The sequence below is a fragment of the Fukomys damarensis genome, unplaced genomic scaffold, assembly GCF_012274545.1.
Source record: "Fukomys damarensis isolate Sample0158 unplaced genomic scaffold, DMR_v1.0_HiC HiC_scaffold_30, whole genome shotgun sequence".
NCBI lineage: Eukaryota > Metazoa > Chordata > Mammalia > Rodentia > Bathyergidae > Fukomys > Fukomys damarensis.
The window spans coordinates 66925774-66942619 of NW_022900942.1; the positions used below are offsets into that span (position 1 = coordinate 66925774).

The 16846-nt window shown below is 49.4% G+C and overlaps 1 protein-coding gene and 1 long non-coding RNA gene across 7 annotated transcripts in view; one reads left to right on the top strand and one right to left on the bottom strand.

Moving 5' to 3' along the window:
• The first annotated feature begins 6 nt into the window (after window positions 1-6).
• Window positions 7-8020, top strand: LOC117283767. 2 transcript variants are annotated; one of them, XR_004514803.1, is made up of 4 exons: window positions 7-745; window positions 1308-1411; window positions 1544-3759; window positions 3843-8020. It is a non-coding gene; the product is annotated as an uncharacterized LOC117283767 (long non-coding RNA). The 2 variants fall into 2 exon arrangements; XR_004514802.1 differs by having other exon boundaries at window positions 1308-3759.
• Window positions 4509-16846, bottom strand: part of Ppp4r1 (protein phosphatase 4 regulatory subunit 1) — a 50452-nt gene continuing 38114 nt past the window's right edge. For all 5 annotated transcript variants that reach the window (XM_010638644.3, XM_019209693.2, XM_010638639.3 and 2 more), the window contains 9 exons: window positions 14964-15136; window positions 13647-13742; window positions 11935-12120; window positions 9881-10042; window positions 7877-7977; window positions 6277-6397; window positions 6057-6191; window positions 5360-5501; window positions 4509-4693 (listed from right to left, as the gene is read on the bottom strand). In XM_010638644.3, coding sequence (XP_010636946.1) covers window positions 4530-4693; window positions 5360-5501; window positions 6057-6191; window positions 6277-6397; window positions 7877-7977; window positions 9881-10042; window positions 11935-12120; window positions 13647-13742; window positions 14964-15136 — 1280 coding nt within the window. In that variant the 3' untranslated portion in view covers window positions 4509-4529. The remainder of the gene's footprint in view (window positions 4694-5359; window positions 5502-6056; window positions 6192-6276; window positions 6398-7876; window positions 7978-9880; window positions 10043-11934; window positions 12121-13646; window positions 13743-14963; window positions 15137-16846) is intronic.

Genomic DNA, 16846 nt, shown 5'->3' on the forward strand with positions numbered 1-16846 from the left:
AGCCTGGGATGGCGGCCTGGAGGCCAAGCCATCGCCCTCGCCCGCCAGGGACCGCGAGCGGAAGGAGACGCCTCTCTGAGCGCCCTGGTGCCTCCCAGTCCCGTTCGGAGGACCTGCGGGCTGTGGGACAGAGGCTTTGCCGGATAGTGTCAGCTTATTTGAAAATTAATTGTCTTCGTTAAAGTAACGATTTTAACTCTTGAGTGGCTTCTTTTTAAACCAAAAATTCTCTGTCTTTGCTTTTTTATCACAGCAGAATCAGGATCTCTTTCTCATCCAAGGGGGGAACCAAACCAGGTCACTGCTGCGCCTGTGGGTCGCTCACGGCACCCGCGGGGCTCTGTGGACCTAGTCACTCTTGCTTGTGCCTTCCACACCTCCTCGGTGCACACACGGCTGGTGAGGGGCCCTGCTGGGTGTCCCTGAGCCGCCCCGCCCGTCCCATCCCTCTCCCTTCTCAGCTCTCAGCCCGGAATGGGTGCTGCAGGGGCACCCACGGAGGGTGTCTGACTGCGGACCTTCGCCCACCGGCCCTCTGGGCGGGCGCCGCCAGGCTGGCAGTGCTCCTCTGCCTGGGGAGCAGGCGCGTTTCCGGTCGTCCGTGCCATCTCAGCCTCCAAGTGACCAGATGGAGCCGGGAAAAGGGCTTTGCTGATGCGTGTCATGACTCACCCACCTCTTCGGCCTTGGTCAGTCCACTCGCTCCCTGGCAGTGGCTGGGGCAGCTGGGCCGGCGTGCTGTCAGGTGAGTGGCACCGAAGACAACCCACAGGAGGGCTCTCTGCTCCTCCTAATTAGTATTTATTTTCAGCACCTGTTTGATGCGGTTTTTTATCCTACCTATTGCACTGTTGTGACTTGTTGGCCATTTGATTTTTGTATGAAAGAAAGCTTTGTTATAGAAATCAGCATATTATTTTTTTAAATCTGGAGAGAAGATATTATGGTGACTGAAAATATGGTCAGGTGTCGAATATAAATGCATAAACGCCTTTCAGACCTATTTTACTCATTTTATATTTCTTGGCAATGTTGAAAGTTTCTTTTTCGTTTGTGTAAACTCCTATGTCTATCAAGGTGTCATGGGTTTTTTAAATTAGTATTTCATTACACATGTCTGATTGGTTAACTAATTTTTTTTGCCAGAACTATTATTGATAAAGCAAATAAATTCAACAGCCATTTGGGAAAAAAGTGCTCTAGTATTTCTGTATACGTTTGATTCTTCAGAATAACTGTGTGCCCTTGGCTAGGATGGAGTTGGCGCCGGTACTTACAGGGCTTTGTTCTTCTCTTGTTCCTCACAGCCACCAGGCCTGAGCAGCAGCTGGCTCCACTCTTCCTCACCTGTCCTCGCTGGCTGGGCTGGGGCTGGGGCTGCAGTCCTCGCCTTGGCGGCTTCCTGGCCCCTGTGAGTGAGCTCTGCCTCTGCCAGCCCCGAGTGGCTGTGGGGTTTCTGGGATGGCTGATCTGGAATAACTTGCTAATTCCTCATTTGCTTCTTTGCCTTTAAACATCCCACACATTATCTGTCAAAGTGTAGACAGCTGGCTGCTGCTCCATCTTAGAGCCTGGTGAGTTCTGGTGTACACAAGGTCCCAGGGACCTCGAGGTAATGGCGTGGAGGACTGGGGTGAGCTTCCATGAGGGCCCTAGTGCTTGCATGCACTTCTCCCTGCAACCGTTTTGCTAAAAGTTTATTTAATGTTCATTGAGTCGTCACTTCCCTGCGTACAGTAAGTTCTATATCCAGCCAGTGAGTTACTGTTATCTTTAGCACTGAACTAAGCAAATCAGGGTGAAATACTCTTATGGTAAAATTACTGATGAAATTTGATAGAAGAGACAAGTCTTTGTAGAAATAAGCTCACCAGTGCTCTAAAGGAACACGTAGCTAGAAACCTGGTGGCTGAATTTGTGTAAGTTTTCTAGCACAGGTTTTGTGTGTGCAGCACTGGGGAGGGAAGACGGGTGTGACCCCAGCCGCAGGCTCCAGTACTGAGTTGCACCTTGGCCCCAAGACTTGAGGAAATGTATTTCTGCAAGACAGTTAAAACTAATTCCATATAGGAAGTGGGCAGAGGAATTAAAGTGGATTAACAGAGATCACTGTAGAAAATACGTTTCATGAAAGTTGTGGCTGGAGTGTCTGTTTTGTTTTGGTACCGGGGATTGAACTTGGGTCCTTGTGCTTTCGAGGCAGGTGGCTGCACCACTGAGCTAAATCCCTGGCCCCATGGAGTGTCTGTTTATAGTTGAATGTGCTCAAGGCCAAAGCCTGTGCTGGTTAAGACAGGAAATCAGTGCTCCTGGCAGAAGGGTTTGACAGTGGCCTCCTGGGACCCCAACACACAGGAGGGAAGGGCACCCAGACCTCCTGTCTCCAGCGAGGGGCTGAGAACTGAGCTGCAGTCTTACTTTTTCACATTTATTTCCAGATCCAGTTTCTCTGGCTTGAGCCAGGACTTAAGGAGGCTACTGCTCCGCTGAGTTGCTCAGAGCTTCCCCTCCTGGCTCACTGCTCATCCCACCACAGTGCCTTGGGCAGCCACTGCCTTGCCTCGCCTTCCCCGAAGATGTCCACGGTGGAGGTGACACAGGAGGCCGCAGGCACAGATGGCTGGCTGGCTTTGGAGGGTTCCAGAGAAATGCAGGGCAAGGGGGGCTCATATCCTGAGCCAGCTCTCTACCCATTCTGGAAGTCTGGGGTCGGGATAGGCAGGAGACACCGCTTGGGCTTCCCAGAGTCAGAAGCTGCAGGCAGGGTGGCAGTGATCCACGGAGCGGCACCTAGACGCGGGACCGGCCAGGTGGGTCAGGGCACTGTGTCTTTCGGCGGGGGAGGCTGGGGTTGGAGGTGACCAAGCACGGTGGACGGACACCTTCAGCTGCTCACAAGCCCCGAGTCTTCCAGCTGTGGCCACCTGTCTTGCACAGAGAAGTATTCACTCCCACTGGGTGTGACTTGTGTGTAGTCTGTCACCATAGCAACGTGTAAACCTGTTTTGTTCAGATTTATGTTGTGAAATGGGAGCATTAACCAGCTTGCTGTTTTCACCCTGCTTTGCAAGTCTGTTTTCTCCCTCAGCAGATCTGTGCCACACAAGAGTCCCAGACAGGCGAGTCCCATGCCACACACTCGCCCTGTGCCTGGCTCCCGGCCAATCCAGCTTCGCCTTTTTTTGGCTGCAAGGGAGGAGCTGGAGTTGCTCAGGAGCTGGGGTGCACCTTTCTTCTAGTGTGGATTTCGTGAGATCTTATTTGCTGGGGTGGTGGCTTTGTCCTTACGGGTAGGGTCCAGGGGTAGCCCGGAGCTGCCCAGCGGGCATCGGGTATAGCAGCGTAGGATTCTGTGTCATCTCCAGAACTGAGATGGGGGTTCTAAGGTAGCACTGGCAGGGAATCTGCATCTGGGGAATAAAGCAGCCACCCCTGGTCGTCAGCCTGGAGGCACCTGTGTGCTTCTGAGCCAGGGGTGTCTGTTCACACTCATTCCCGGGACACAGGTATCCAGATATAGTCCACAGGAAGCAGCCCACACCTTTCCAGAGTAAAACCCAACTCACCTGGCACTGGGAACAGCTCAAGTTGCCACACACACAGTCACACACAGTGCCCTCTCGTCTGTCTGCTCTTACTAATGGCTGCTTTTCAGATGAGGGAAACCCCAAGGCAGAGGCTGATGCTTCAGGGAGCAGGGGACGCACTCCAGAGCCACGCTGACCTGGACATGGGCAAGTCCAGGGACTGCCACACCAGGTGAGACACTTCACTAAATCAGGACTACAGGTCACAAATTGCATTTATTCACAGACATGTAGAAAACAAATATGTATCTATAGATTTCAATAAATTTTATTTGGACAAGAGAACTTGTGCCACGACCATTCGACAGCATGATTCAGGACTGCAGCACTCCTGAGTGGCCACACAGACGCACAGCGTGGAAGAAAGTCGCCCCTCAGAGCTGACCATGATCCAGTCCACAACACCGACGGACACACGCTGAGAAATTTCTTCCGGTCATGACCAGCATGAAAAAATTCAGGACAGAGATACTGAGCAAACATTCTGCAAATGTGCACAGCAATATGCTGCATTTAAGAGTTAAAATCTGATTCTACTTTAGTGTTAGCATCAAGCCCTGGGGAGAAATCCACACAAATCTCTTGGTTTCTACCGGTGCGGAACTATCCCGAGGCTGTGCCAGGCAGTGGGCTACTGAAGGCCTTTCCAGTCTGTCTGGTGTGCGTCGCCTCTGGCTGCAAGAATTCATTCATCCACTGTTAAACCCAGGAGAGAGCAATACAGGTCTCGAGTCTTATCCCGCCCAAGAGGAAAACACTGTGCTCAAGTGTCAGTCTGCCAGGAAGACAGGAGAGTTAAGGCTTTGGTGACGTGAGAATCCACTGAGAAATGATGTTCCCTTCAGGCGAGGTAAGATAGTGTGACCGTGACCTCGTGGGGCAAGCAGGCCCAAGGTGGCCCAACTGCGCTGCCACATGGGAGCGGGCCGAGGCTGGGGCTGACTAGTACGTGGAGGAGGCTGTGCTCATGGCGTCTTCAGAGATCTTGGTGCTGGCAGGGTGGATGCTGGCGAAGTACTTGACGTCACTGTCGCGGTCCATCTGCAGGGCCATGATAGTCTGCTCCACAGCCTCCTGGTGGCAGCTGGCAGAGGCGAGGAAATACTCTGGCAACGACACGAGAGCACGTGTCAAGGCAAGTGTAACAAGTATTTAGTCACTACTGTCAGGGGCCATGGCCTCAAACCATCACTGACCTGACCTGCCAGAGGAAGAAGCCCTGCACAGACTGGTCTGTTTTCATGACAAGAAATCTCAAGACATTCAGAGGGAGCTAAGGAACACTCAGCTCATCGGTGAATTAAAACATTAGGCCTCTTAGCCATCAGCCGGCTTAGCAAAGGAAAAACGCTTGCAGACATCGGCTGTGTGCACTCTTCCTAAGACCGAAGCAGCCTTCGCAGCTCTCTGGAAGACTCACAAAGGGCAAGGAGAAAAGCAGCAGTCCTCGTCTGTGTGCTCTGAAGTTCATGACTGCCTTCTGTGCCGCCCTCCAGAGTTCCTGCATCGATCGTCATGAACTCTGTGTGGGGCATTGGGGGGGGGCGTGACTCCTGCTGAGGGGAGGGAGGCAGCTGCTGTGGCCCGGGGTCGGTGCCGAGACAAGCTGTGAGCTAGAAAGATGCTGGTGCCAGGCTAAGGGCCCCCTCCCCTGGCAGGAGCAGCGACGGCCTCAGCGCCCCACTAACACGCGGTGTGCTCAGAGCGCAGCGAGCCCATGAGCTGGCAGCTGGCCGTTCCGCTTCATCTTCGGCCTCCCGGTCTCTGCCTACCTTTCTCCAGGAGCGTCTGCCTCAGAGTCTTGGCGAGCAGCACTCTGACGTTCGGAACCCTGTCGTTGGCCAGCATGAGCAGGTGTGGCATGAGGTGCACAGCAAACTGGTCCATGGGGAGGCAGTCGTCCTCGATGACAGTCTAGTGCAGAGAACCGAGGGCATCAGCACCCGCCGGCGCAGCCTCTAGGGGGCCGCTGTCTACCCAGTGTCCCAGGTGCTTGGGGACTGGACCAAAAATGCCATCATCGGGAGGGGAATGGTGGCCAGTGGGCAGTGACACACAGGTCGGCAGACAGAATGCGTGTCGGTGCCCAGCAGTCGGGTGACGGCTGTGGGTCGACCGAAATGCTGACGAGAAAGACTGACTTCTCAGCTCAGACATGATAGTGCTCGTGCTCGTGCTCGTGCTGGCGGAACACCCCAGTGTACACAGGCACCGGGACAGCACACGGCACCCTGTAAATGTGGACAGGATCTCTGTGTCAATTAAAAATGAATTTTAAAAAATACACATTTTGAAAAAGGATGCTTCCCTGCCCAGACAGTTTTAAAGCTATTCTTTAGAGAGTGCCTGGTGCTGCTGAGGGGCGCGGTTCTGGGACGCATACTACGGGACACTGCTGCCCACTGTAGACGGGTACAGGCGGGATGTGCTCGGCTGGGGCCGGGGCGGGCAGCAGCTCAGAGGCCTCACCTGGCACACAAAGACGAAGGCCTGGCGGCCCAACCACCGGGGGCACCTGCCGAAGTTCTCCACCAGTTCCCGGATGAGATCTGCGCCAAAGGTTGGGGGTGAGGCTGCATGCAGCTTCTTCACCATCTCGCTGACCTGCAGGGAGCACAGAGAGGGAGGAGCACAGGCCTGGGACTTCCATGTGGTGCTGTCAGACACGGGAGACGCGGCGCCTACGTACCAGCTTGTAGGAGATCCAGCGGACGGAGGACACCTTGTCTGCACACAGGTTCAGAGCGATGGGGCGCAGATAGTCATAAACGTCTCTGGGGCTGTACAGCTCCAGAAGTAAGATCAGCTGTCTACAAAGACAGTGAAAACAACTACAGCTGCGTGCAGGCTAATGTCTAAATGCCCTGTGACACCTGATGGTAACGGTGAGGAGGCAGCCAGGCAGGCCTGCTGCACAGCAAACAAACTCCTGAGTCTCCTCCTCCCTGCAGTGCCAGGACACTAGCTCTTGGGTTTTTCCCCAGTAACGGACTTAACCTAAAGCCATCTCCTGCATGCTGGGCAAGAGCTCTTCTCTTAAATTGCACCCGCAGCCCTTTTGTGAGAGGAGGTCTCCCTGGATGGTCTAGGCAGCCTCAAACTTGTGATCCTCCCACCTTAGCCTCGTGAGCAGCTGGGATTTCAGGGGTTCATCACTGTGCGTGGTGAATGCTACAAGACTGTGGGTTCATCTTGCCACGGTGTGGATGTTGTGCGCCCCCAGGCTCACACGTTGGAAGCCTGGTCCCCAGTGTGATTTGTCCTGCGGGGAGGTGGGACCTCCCAGACAGAGCAAGCAGGACAGAAGGCCATCGGTCACAGGCACCACCCAGGGTAAGGGGCGGGTGCCGTCTCGCAGGAAGGTGTAGGAAGGCCAGTTCCATTCTGCCTCTTCACAGTGCCATGGGCCAGACAGCCCCCTTCTCTTATACGTTATTGTCACAGGCGTTTTTGTTTTTGGTACTAGGAATTGAACTCAAGACCTTGTGCTTGTGGGGCAGGCTCATTGTCACTGTGCTAAAATCCCTGGCCCACGGGTGATTTGTCAGTGACGAGAAACATACACAGGGCTAAATGGAAAACAGTGCACGTTTTCAGTCCTGGCCTGGGACATCCTGAGAAGTGCCACCCACCAGTAAGGGGTCTCAAGAAGAGCCCAGGCAGGGCTGCGTGGGGACAGCTGGCTGCGGGCAGGGTGGAGTGGCAGACCTGTGATGCTCTTCCCAGTTGGGAGGGGAGCTAGGACTTCATGATGCCTCATGATGCTGCTTCCCAGAGGGGCCAGGCCCTTGCTGGAGAGGTGCGACATGCAAACTGTCCCTGAAACATGGCTGAGGGGGGGATGCAGCTCAAGCTACAGTCAATGGCCTGTGCTGGACAGGGCTGCAAGTTGGTCTTCTTCCTGCCACTAACTCCCACCCCACCCCGGGTCAAGAATAGATATCCTTTAAAAGGCAGGCAGTGACTGGCAAGCATCAGGGGTCAGGGGTGAGTGCTGGATGCTCCCTGGGCCCCATGGCAGGTGCAGAGGAGGGCAGGAGCCCTTCCCAAGTAGAGACCTCTCCCTTCCACATCACATGGATGTGAATCCCCTCTGGCAGGTGCAGTGAGGGGCAGTGAAAGGCTGAGGCACAGGCACTGTCACCATAGCAGCCTGCAATCCCCACCAAGAACAGAAGGATGCAGGTCACCCACAGTGCTCCCAATGCCACACTAGCACTGAGGCCACAGAGTGTAGAAACATCAGGGGACAGCACCCGAGACAGTCAAGAGGAGCTTGCAGGACTTACTCGGCCAGCTCGGCTCGGAAGCGCCAGTTTCTGCTATTGTCTGTCACCAAAAACTCCTGGAGTTGATACAGATACTCTCTTCTTTTGTCAATATGAAGAAGCTGAAGTAACAAAATAAAAACAGTTTTATTTAATCAGGACAAAGTATAAGCATCATTTCTTTTACTACACTGCTTGAGAATGGACCATAAGTAATATAGGTTGTTCTAAGAAGAAACGAGGCACTTGTATTTAATGCTTTTAAGTTAATAAACTACTCTCACCAAACCCCTTCTACCTTCCGGGGTCACCACCTCCTCTGGCCGCCCAGGGGAACATCTCATCCTGTCCCTACAGGGGCTGCGTGTGATGGGTGCAGAAAAAAATGTATCCAATAACTGGTCTACCACCAAGAGTCAACCCTCACCCTTGACACAAACAGAAACAAACCGAACTACCCGCCCATCGATTAGCATCGCAAGGCTGGAGCCGCTTGAACTCAGCAAATGAGGAAGTGCATTAATGTAACGTCAAACAGTTTTCATCGTGAGAGAGAAGAAATCCGAAGTGAAGAAAGATGACCAAATGGGTGGGACTGGAAGGGGTCCCTGTTGGTGTAAACTGAGGCAGAGGACGTGGGTGTGTTGCATGTGCTGGACACCACACCACAGCCTGTCATGGGTCTTGTGTTTTTATACATCAGTTAAAAAATGAACCCAATGATTCAAAACCAAACCAAATCACCCCTTAGCTTCTGCCTCCCAAGAAGGTGTAACAGCAAGGAGTGGGGGAAAGGGCACAGAGCATCACGGGGAGGATGGCCAGGGTTTGGGGGACACAGCAAGGGCGAGCCAGATGGACACACAAGACCACTTTCAGAGTTCCTGGACCCAATGCGACATCTCCACAGGTCACAGGAATGGATTACATCCACAGGAAATCCTGGAGTCAGCGTCAATATTAAATTTTCAAAAGGGGCAGAGGGAGCAGGGACAGCTTCTCTCACACAAATCTCACACAAAGAGACAAGGCCACTCCAGGACCCACACAGGAGCCAGCACCGTGGTGTGAGCCACACAGGGCCAGAGCTATGGTGAGTGGCTCTAGGGACATGGATATCACAGAGCCCCAGGGCGTCATTCATGAGGACAAACACCAACCCAGCACCAGGACCAAGTGACCATACTTGTCACCAGGCATAGGTAGAGTCCTATGTGACGCATCTGAAAGGCCCGTGACAGCCTATGCAGGAGACAAGGCTGCCAACAAGACAGTGTCGCCAGCATCAAGGGTACTGCAAGGCCAGGAGAAACCATGCCCAGGGGCTCTCTGCAGGTGCTCTCTGTGCACTCAGGTGCCAAAGCAGGGAGAACACACATCCCAGGGCTTGGTCCTGACCTGTGCAGCAAGAAACAATGTTTACATTCAACAGCTGTCTTCCGAGATGAGGGGACATAAGCCACAAAGGAAATCATTGGACCATTTAAAGAAATTTCAGTGTAATCTACATAAAATATTTTAAATTCTTTTGAAAAGCAGAATTATGATCACTTCTGTTACTCAAAGCTTAGAGTGATGAGCGAGAGTGCAAGGACAAAAGTCCCAGCTTGCCCCCCTCATAACGGGCCAGGCCCCTACTCCAAACAGCAGGACCTCACAGCAAAGGCGGAACCCTCAAGTACTACGCAGCTCCCACTGACCGCAGCGCCCACTGATGGGTCGTGCAAGTTTCTAGTATGTATTTTATTCAGTAATTTTAAAAAAGAAGGCACAAATGTTCATTTCTACAGCCTAACATCATTTAAAGATGAACTTTAGCATAATTATTTTTAAATTTAAAAATTAAAACAACATCAGCCAAGCTGGTCTGATACTTTTTGGATAATGAAATCGTACCTTACCATCAATGCATGGAACACATCCTTACAAAAGAGCACAAAGAACTCTGGCTATCACCAAAAATAAAGATTTTAGGTTTACGGTGGAATTTTAGTATGTTTCTATGTAAAAGAATTTAAAAGTTACCTTCAGAAAATCATGCAAGTGTTTAAGGACACCTATCCTGACTTCGTCCAGGTCTTTTAAAAATCCATTAAATATTGGAACCAGATCCGCAGCTGTCAACTGATCTCCGAGAATAACTGCGAGCTCGTGGATGGAGAAAGCTAAGGTCCTTCGAACTTTCCACTGCAGAGATAAGAGCTGTTTTAGCAGGCTAAGCCACACAGTACTCAGGACTGAGTATTAATTAAAAAAATTACATCAGCATAGAATAGCAGACATAATGGACATTAAGTTTTAAATGTCTACCACATGCCCAAAATGGGGCAAGTTTTAAAAAATCCCTGCCCAGTCATCACCTCCCCTTTCCTACAAAGAAACTGTCTTTAGGAATAGCTGCCATACAGCTTTATATTTCTGCACACTTGACTCCTGAGGACCTACCTACACCTGCGGGTATCGAAGGCCACCTCCCACCACCCCACGTGACTCTTTCTTGGTACTCCTGTCTGCCCGTCTTGGATAAAAGACACAAAACTTATGTGTACAACACCGACAAACACAAAAACAGGAAATTGTTTTTCATATAGCCTTTGGAAAAGAATTCAACAGAGATATATTAATAGGAATCATTTCTTAGGCTGGTTGTGGTGATGCACAGCTATAATTCCAGCATTCAGGAGATGGAGGCAGGAAGACAAGGATGAGGAAGAGTCCAGGGCCAGCCTGGACTACATAGTGAAACCCTCTCTCCATGAAACAAACCCCCCAAACAACAAAAAATCCACTTCATTTTCCACGTTGCATTCATTTACAAGTCTGATGTGCTGCTTAATTCTGTACCTATGTGACGCAGCGCACTGCAAAGAGACCTCCCCCATTAAATGTGTGTTTACGAGTTTGCCACAAAAGTCGCGGGACACAGACTGCAGCACGCGGAGCCTCCCCGGCACCAGCTTTGACCCCTCGCTCAGGGAGTGAGGCCCGACTCCCAGGCCTCCAAGGCTGGAGAAGAAGCATACGCTTCACTCTCCCCAGGTTACTTTCCACTTCCAATGTGCTGAGTCCAGGGCACTGAATCCTTCAAAAACTCAGGAAGCACTACAAGGGTGAAAGGAAAATCACTGCTATCTCAATACAGAGTCTGACTGACCCCACTGGATCTCACTAGAAGACCAGCTTTCTGTGGAAGAGGCGCAAATTTTTGGTTCGTGGGGCCTAGACCTAACAGCAAGGGAGGGAGGTTTAAATCACCAAAGCTAGGAAGAAAGAAAGACACAGAGACAGACACACACACACACACACCCACACACACAAAAAAAATGCTAACCAAGTGTGGTGGCACAGGCCTATAACCCAGCACTCTGGGAGGATGAGGCAAAAGGATCGTAAGTTTGAGATCAACTTGGGTGGCCTGGTGAGGCTCTGTTTCAAAATTTAAAAAAAAAAAAAAAAATTTTTTTTTAAAGGGTTGGGACTGCAGCTTAGTGTAAAGGTCTTGGGCTCAATTCCCAGTACTGACAAATAAAAACCAAAAAACTCCAAAACAAACCCCCCCCCCAAAACAAGACAGACACAATAGTTTGTGTGACACTTTTCCTGCTCTTTTGAAGGGGGCTGGAGTTTAGGGCAGAGAATAACCATCAACTTTCCAGTCAGCACTCAACACTTGGGCATAGGGCTGAGAACTGGAGTGTGGTAAGAAATCTCACCATCCTAACTGTTAAGGATGAAATATCTTTTGGTATCGTATAAAGATCAAAGGAGCACTTACACCAGGATTTCTAGGGGATTGTTTATTCTCGAGAATTCATCTACAAATCAACTTTAGATAACACACATTTCTCAGCTAGGGACTTAGGCATGTCAACTGTGTCAAGTGTGTTAGAGAAAAGCTGAGAAGCCAAACTGGAACTCTTGACTGCAGAAAAACAACTGTGCTCTGACTTGAGGGCTTCCTCACACTGCTTCCTGCGACAGCAGGCCTGTGCTGGAAGCCATGCAGTGGTTCTCTGAGTTCTGAAAGCCAAACCACAGTGTGCTGTTCCCCATCCATTCTCCCTCAGTGCCGCACTCACCTGCATGTCAGAGGCCAAGGTCTCATAGGTCTCTCTCAGGCAATGCCAGTTCTGCCTGCCGAGGGTCAGGGCCACCCCTGGCAGGCTGTACGCACAGTGCTTGGCGATCTCTGTGTCCACTGTCTGTGCGCGGGATGGGTCGGTCATAGACAAGTACTGATCCAATAGAGCCTGAGGCACCACGTCCTGGTGGAGACAAGAGGACAGTGTGACAGTGGAGCATTCAGATGTGTCTACAGCCACCGGACTAAGGCAGGCAGAAGTACTTCCCAAAACTTGGATGCGACGTACCTGGTGGATGAAAACGAATTAATTCAAGAAATGCAGGCTAGGGAAACACAAAAATAAAGGCAACGCTAGAACAATGATGAATATGATCTTAAAGCAGGAAACAGCTGAAGTCTTTGAGAATTAATTACTCAACAGATGCACACTACAAAAGAGGTGGCACTTGCCCATGAACACGTAAGACAGGTCCTCCATGCATAGTCGGCAACAACCATGTCCCTTGGAGGGAGATTTTAGCAATCATCTATAAAACATTAGTGTGTACACATCTATCTGTAGAATATGACGAAAAGAAAGAATATACAGCTTGCCGATGTATGTGCAATGATGCTCTGGAAAGGGATGTCAAAGGAAAGTGAGACCACCGTTACTGGGGAAGCACAGTAGAGGAGTGGAGGAGAAAAACGGAAGGACGTTCCACTGCCTGCTCCTTCATCCACACTACATACAAATAATAAATTAAATGGAAATAATCCACTACGAGAATGCAATAATCTGAATATATTGATAAGCATCTCTATAATGTAAATGGGTAAAAATATATTTCAAAACTATGCACACTGATTCCATTTTTAGTAAGAAAATATGTATAAATTAAGCACATGCCATCTGACCTACAAAACCTACTTCTAATACTAGCACAGTCCCAGAAGCAAACTGCAAGTAAAGGAGCCTACGACACAAGTGGTGCAGTTGGTCACATGGTATCAGAGCTCACCTGGGAAGTATGTGTGGACCAAGATAGAGGAACAGGGCTGTGGGTGCTGGGTGAGGCTCGAGGGAGATGTCCACAGTGAAAAAAAATTTTTTTTTTTTTGAGACGGTCTCACTATGTAGTCGAGACTGACCTGGAGCTCACTATGTAGCCCAGGCTGGTCTCAAACTCACAGTGATCCTTCTGCCTCAGCCTCTGAGTGCTGGGATTACAGGCATGCACTGCCATGCCCAGCTACAGTGAATTTTTTACAAACAGAAAAGCACAAAGTGTGCCCCAATGATTCCAGGTACCATCTCCCCATTTTCATTCAAGTCCGTGAAGGTGGACTGGGGCTCAGGGTCCACAGCACTCTTCAGTGGCTTCAAGCCGTTTCCCATGTTCTGTCCTAAATCCAGAGCTGTACTTTGGAATTCTTGGCAACTTAGGCAGGAGAAAAGGCCTGGTAGCATGGGATGCTCATAGCTCTTTGAGAGACAGCAAGGGGTGCCTCTGATGTACTCCCAAATCTCTGAAGGAACCAGGTGGAGCTGCAGCTGGGAGGATTTGTGCTTACGTGCAATTCTCCACTAGGTGAACTTTCTTATTCCAGATGACACACTAGTCTTCATCTTGAAAACGCTCATTATGCACAAAGGTGAACACAGGTAGGAAACAGGCTGCATAAGAGGGTGAAGAATAGCACAAAGGAAGGCATCCTGTGACTTGCCTGTACTTTAGGCCTCCTCTCCTCATCTGGGCTGAAGCTGCTGCTGGTGCTCACATCTGAGTCGCTGTGGACGTAGTGAAGGGCAGGGTCCATGCTCTGTGAGGAGAGAGAGCTATTTTAAGAGCTGCTGCTGTGTGGCTCTCACTTCAGCTACCCTACAAGCCTACTCACCTTCAAGGCTGTCCCAAAGACAGACAGACAGACACACATGCATGCACACACACACACAAACACACTCTTCAGGTTTTTATAAGTTTATGCACATGCCTAAGGCCTCATAAGAGTCCTGATTTGAATCAACTTGCTCAATTCTCAGAAAAATGAAAAAATTAAAAAGTAAATTTGAAAGTAATTTTTAAATGGTCTAAATTTCTCAAATTAGCTCACTTATAAAGTGGTAGTGAAAGGTTCTTTCGAGGCCACTGGCTGTCATGTGTAGTTTTCTTCTTACTATTTCTATTCTTGGTTGTTAATACCTAATTTCACAAACATTGTGAGCCAACAGTTCCATATACAAAACAAAAATAAAGTCAAATATCCAGTAAATTATCAAGGTTTCAGCCCAAAGCACTGAAATTACACATTTCTACTATACTAGATGTCATCTAACAGAAAATAGAATTGCACCAAGAAGCCTCTTGCCACCCCCAATGTGTAAGGACACACTTTGCTGAGCTATCATTCAAGCAGCCAGGATCTGGGACCACCGGACTATGGCAAGGAGTGGTGTATTCCTCCTCTGTTATGTAACACGGGAGAAGAAACACAGACACTCAGTGATACTAGTTGGAAGGGGATGTGGTGGGAAACGAGGGAAATGTACGAACAGCTACACCTGCGCAGCAAAGACGATGCCAGTAACAGTACCCACCCTCACACTTGAGTCCAGATAATGCCACTGGCCTCCGCAACATGGCCTCAAGTCCCGATCTTCTGCTCAGAATATTGTGTTGCTCGCTGCAGTGAAATGGTCCGATCAGAAACAAAGCACCTCTCCAAAAAGAAAAGGGAAGAGTTAATTATTCTTGATAAAGGGCTTTGTTTCCAGTAAGACTATTTCACTGCAGTGAGCTACGTTCACATTGAGTCTAGCAGGATGGGCGTAGAGATGGCACTGGCATTTAAGCTTCCAGGCATTTACTATGACACTAGCGTCACAAGGACAGGAAGTGGTGAGAACTATGACTTTACTTTATCATGCAAAAGAAAAGCTGCGGAAGGAATGTGCTAGCTAAGAAGTGATCAGCTATAGTGTCCCCGACAACAGACTCCCAGACTCAAACTGCTCCCATCGGTCAACACCACTGGGTTCGTTACCTCAACAGCATCGCTGATTAAAGGCACAGAATCATCTTGATTTATTTTACAATTTGGTAGTTCATTTATACCCGGTTCGTCTTGCAGCTCACTGCTCTTTTCCACGCTGACAGCTTCTGTGTGAGTGTCCAGGCTGGAGGCGCGCAGGGCGGCCGATAGCACCTCCACTTGCGCTGTGGGAGGAGGAAAGAAAGTGAGGGGCCGTCCTCTCCGGCACATCGTGTGTTAGCAGTAACGTGTACTTTTCATACTGCTGTCAAAAAGCTGGAAAAAAGTCTACGATGGTAAATCATTAGTCCTTCCAGAGAAAAAGGAGAAAACTAATATGCTTTCATGAGATTAAAATGTTTATCCACTACTGTACATTATTCTGCGTTAGTATGAAAGAGAAATGCTATTTAGTTGCCGGAGGTACCTCCAGTTTATTAAAAAGAGTCAATTTCAGGAGAAGTTAACTACGTTGTGGTAGTGACAAGGCTTACTTACTAAGCTATCTTAGCAGCAGAGCAGTCACACAAACCCTGCCAACATAAAATAATGGCAATTACAAAGATTTCTGAGGCAGTTACACTTAAACATCTCATCTTATCCCAGCGTATTTTTCTCTAACTCAGTGATGACAAACACTTTAGAGATGAGTGCCCGAACTGCCATCCAAAATACACTTATTTACCACAAAGTGCCAACCCTGCAATTAAACCTGAATCCTGAGGATTTAGTTTAGAAAAAAATAACTCACACATTAACATATTTTGTTTTAAAAGAAAGACAAATAACATGTGTGCCTCCATTGTATGAACTCTTTGAAAATCAAATCATTACCTTGTCCCAAACATGGGTCTCCTGTGAGCACCACCATGCTTGCCGCAAATCAGAATGACAATTTACCAGGCAGTGGCTCCATAGCCTGGCAATTATTACCGCCTTCCTCATAAAGGACATTCAGAATGGAGAAAAAGCACTGTCCATTCACCCCCAAGGAAATCAGAAATTTAGCAAAAAGTATTGCTTATTAGCAGCTTAGAATTGATTGCAGGTAATCAACTTGGATGTTCAAAATGTGAAAAATTTAAAATGTATTTAAACAAATAATCAGTAGCTCCCCAAGACAACCTATTAACAGGCTGCAGCAGGCACAAAGTTTCTTGTCTCAGTACACTAAGTACCAGGCATATACACAGATACACAGGGCACTACGCTAAATGGGGCCAATTGTGGATGTCTGCTCAGGGTGTGTTCCGGGGAGTGCTCTTCCTGTCAGAACTCTGAGGGCAATCTGCACAGTCACTCATTCTGCCCCTCCTCTTTCTGGGACCAGTTGAGGTTCCCCCAACCAAAGCCAACAGGACTCAAGGAGACCACACAATTCAGGAGGGCCATGGCAGTTCACACCACTGAAGCATGTGCCACGGGACATGGCTAACGTGTCGCACCTACTCTCTGGAATCGACTAAGGCAGAGCCTCTCACAGAACATGTCAGACACCTTTTATTTTGTCCATGACTGCCCTTATTTTAAGTTTATGCTCATGAAAACTAAAGTGACACTGTAAACTTACCCTCCTTCCCTGGAAGTAAGACCTAGCTGAAAATAATTATCTTTGAAAATGAGATAAAAAATGCCAGGCTGTCAGCCTGTCCTCACCTGGACAGTGGCCAAGCTCAGTGTCAAGAGGACAGTGGCAGCAGGTAAGCAGAGCTAGGCTGATGGGGGTGCTGGCATTTTTGCTCTCTATAGTTTTCAAGGCTGAATATTTTCCAGGTAGGCCTTATTTTCAGGCAAACGTGGTACCTCTTCCAAAAAATGATCTAAGATGGAGCCTAGTGCTGACACCTCCATTCTCCAGCCAGTGGAGGAGGGAGGAGGAAGCTTGTGCTCTGCAT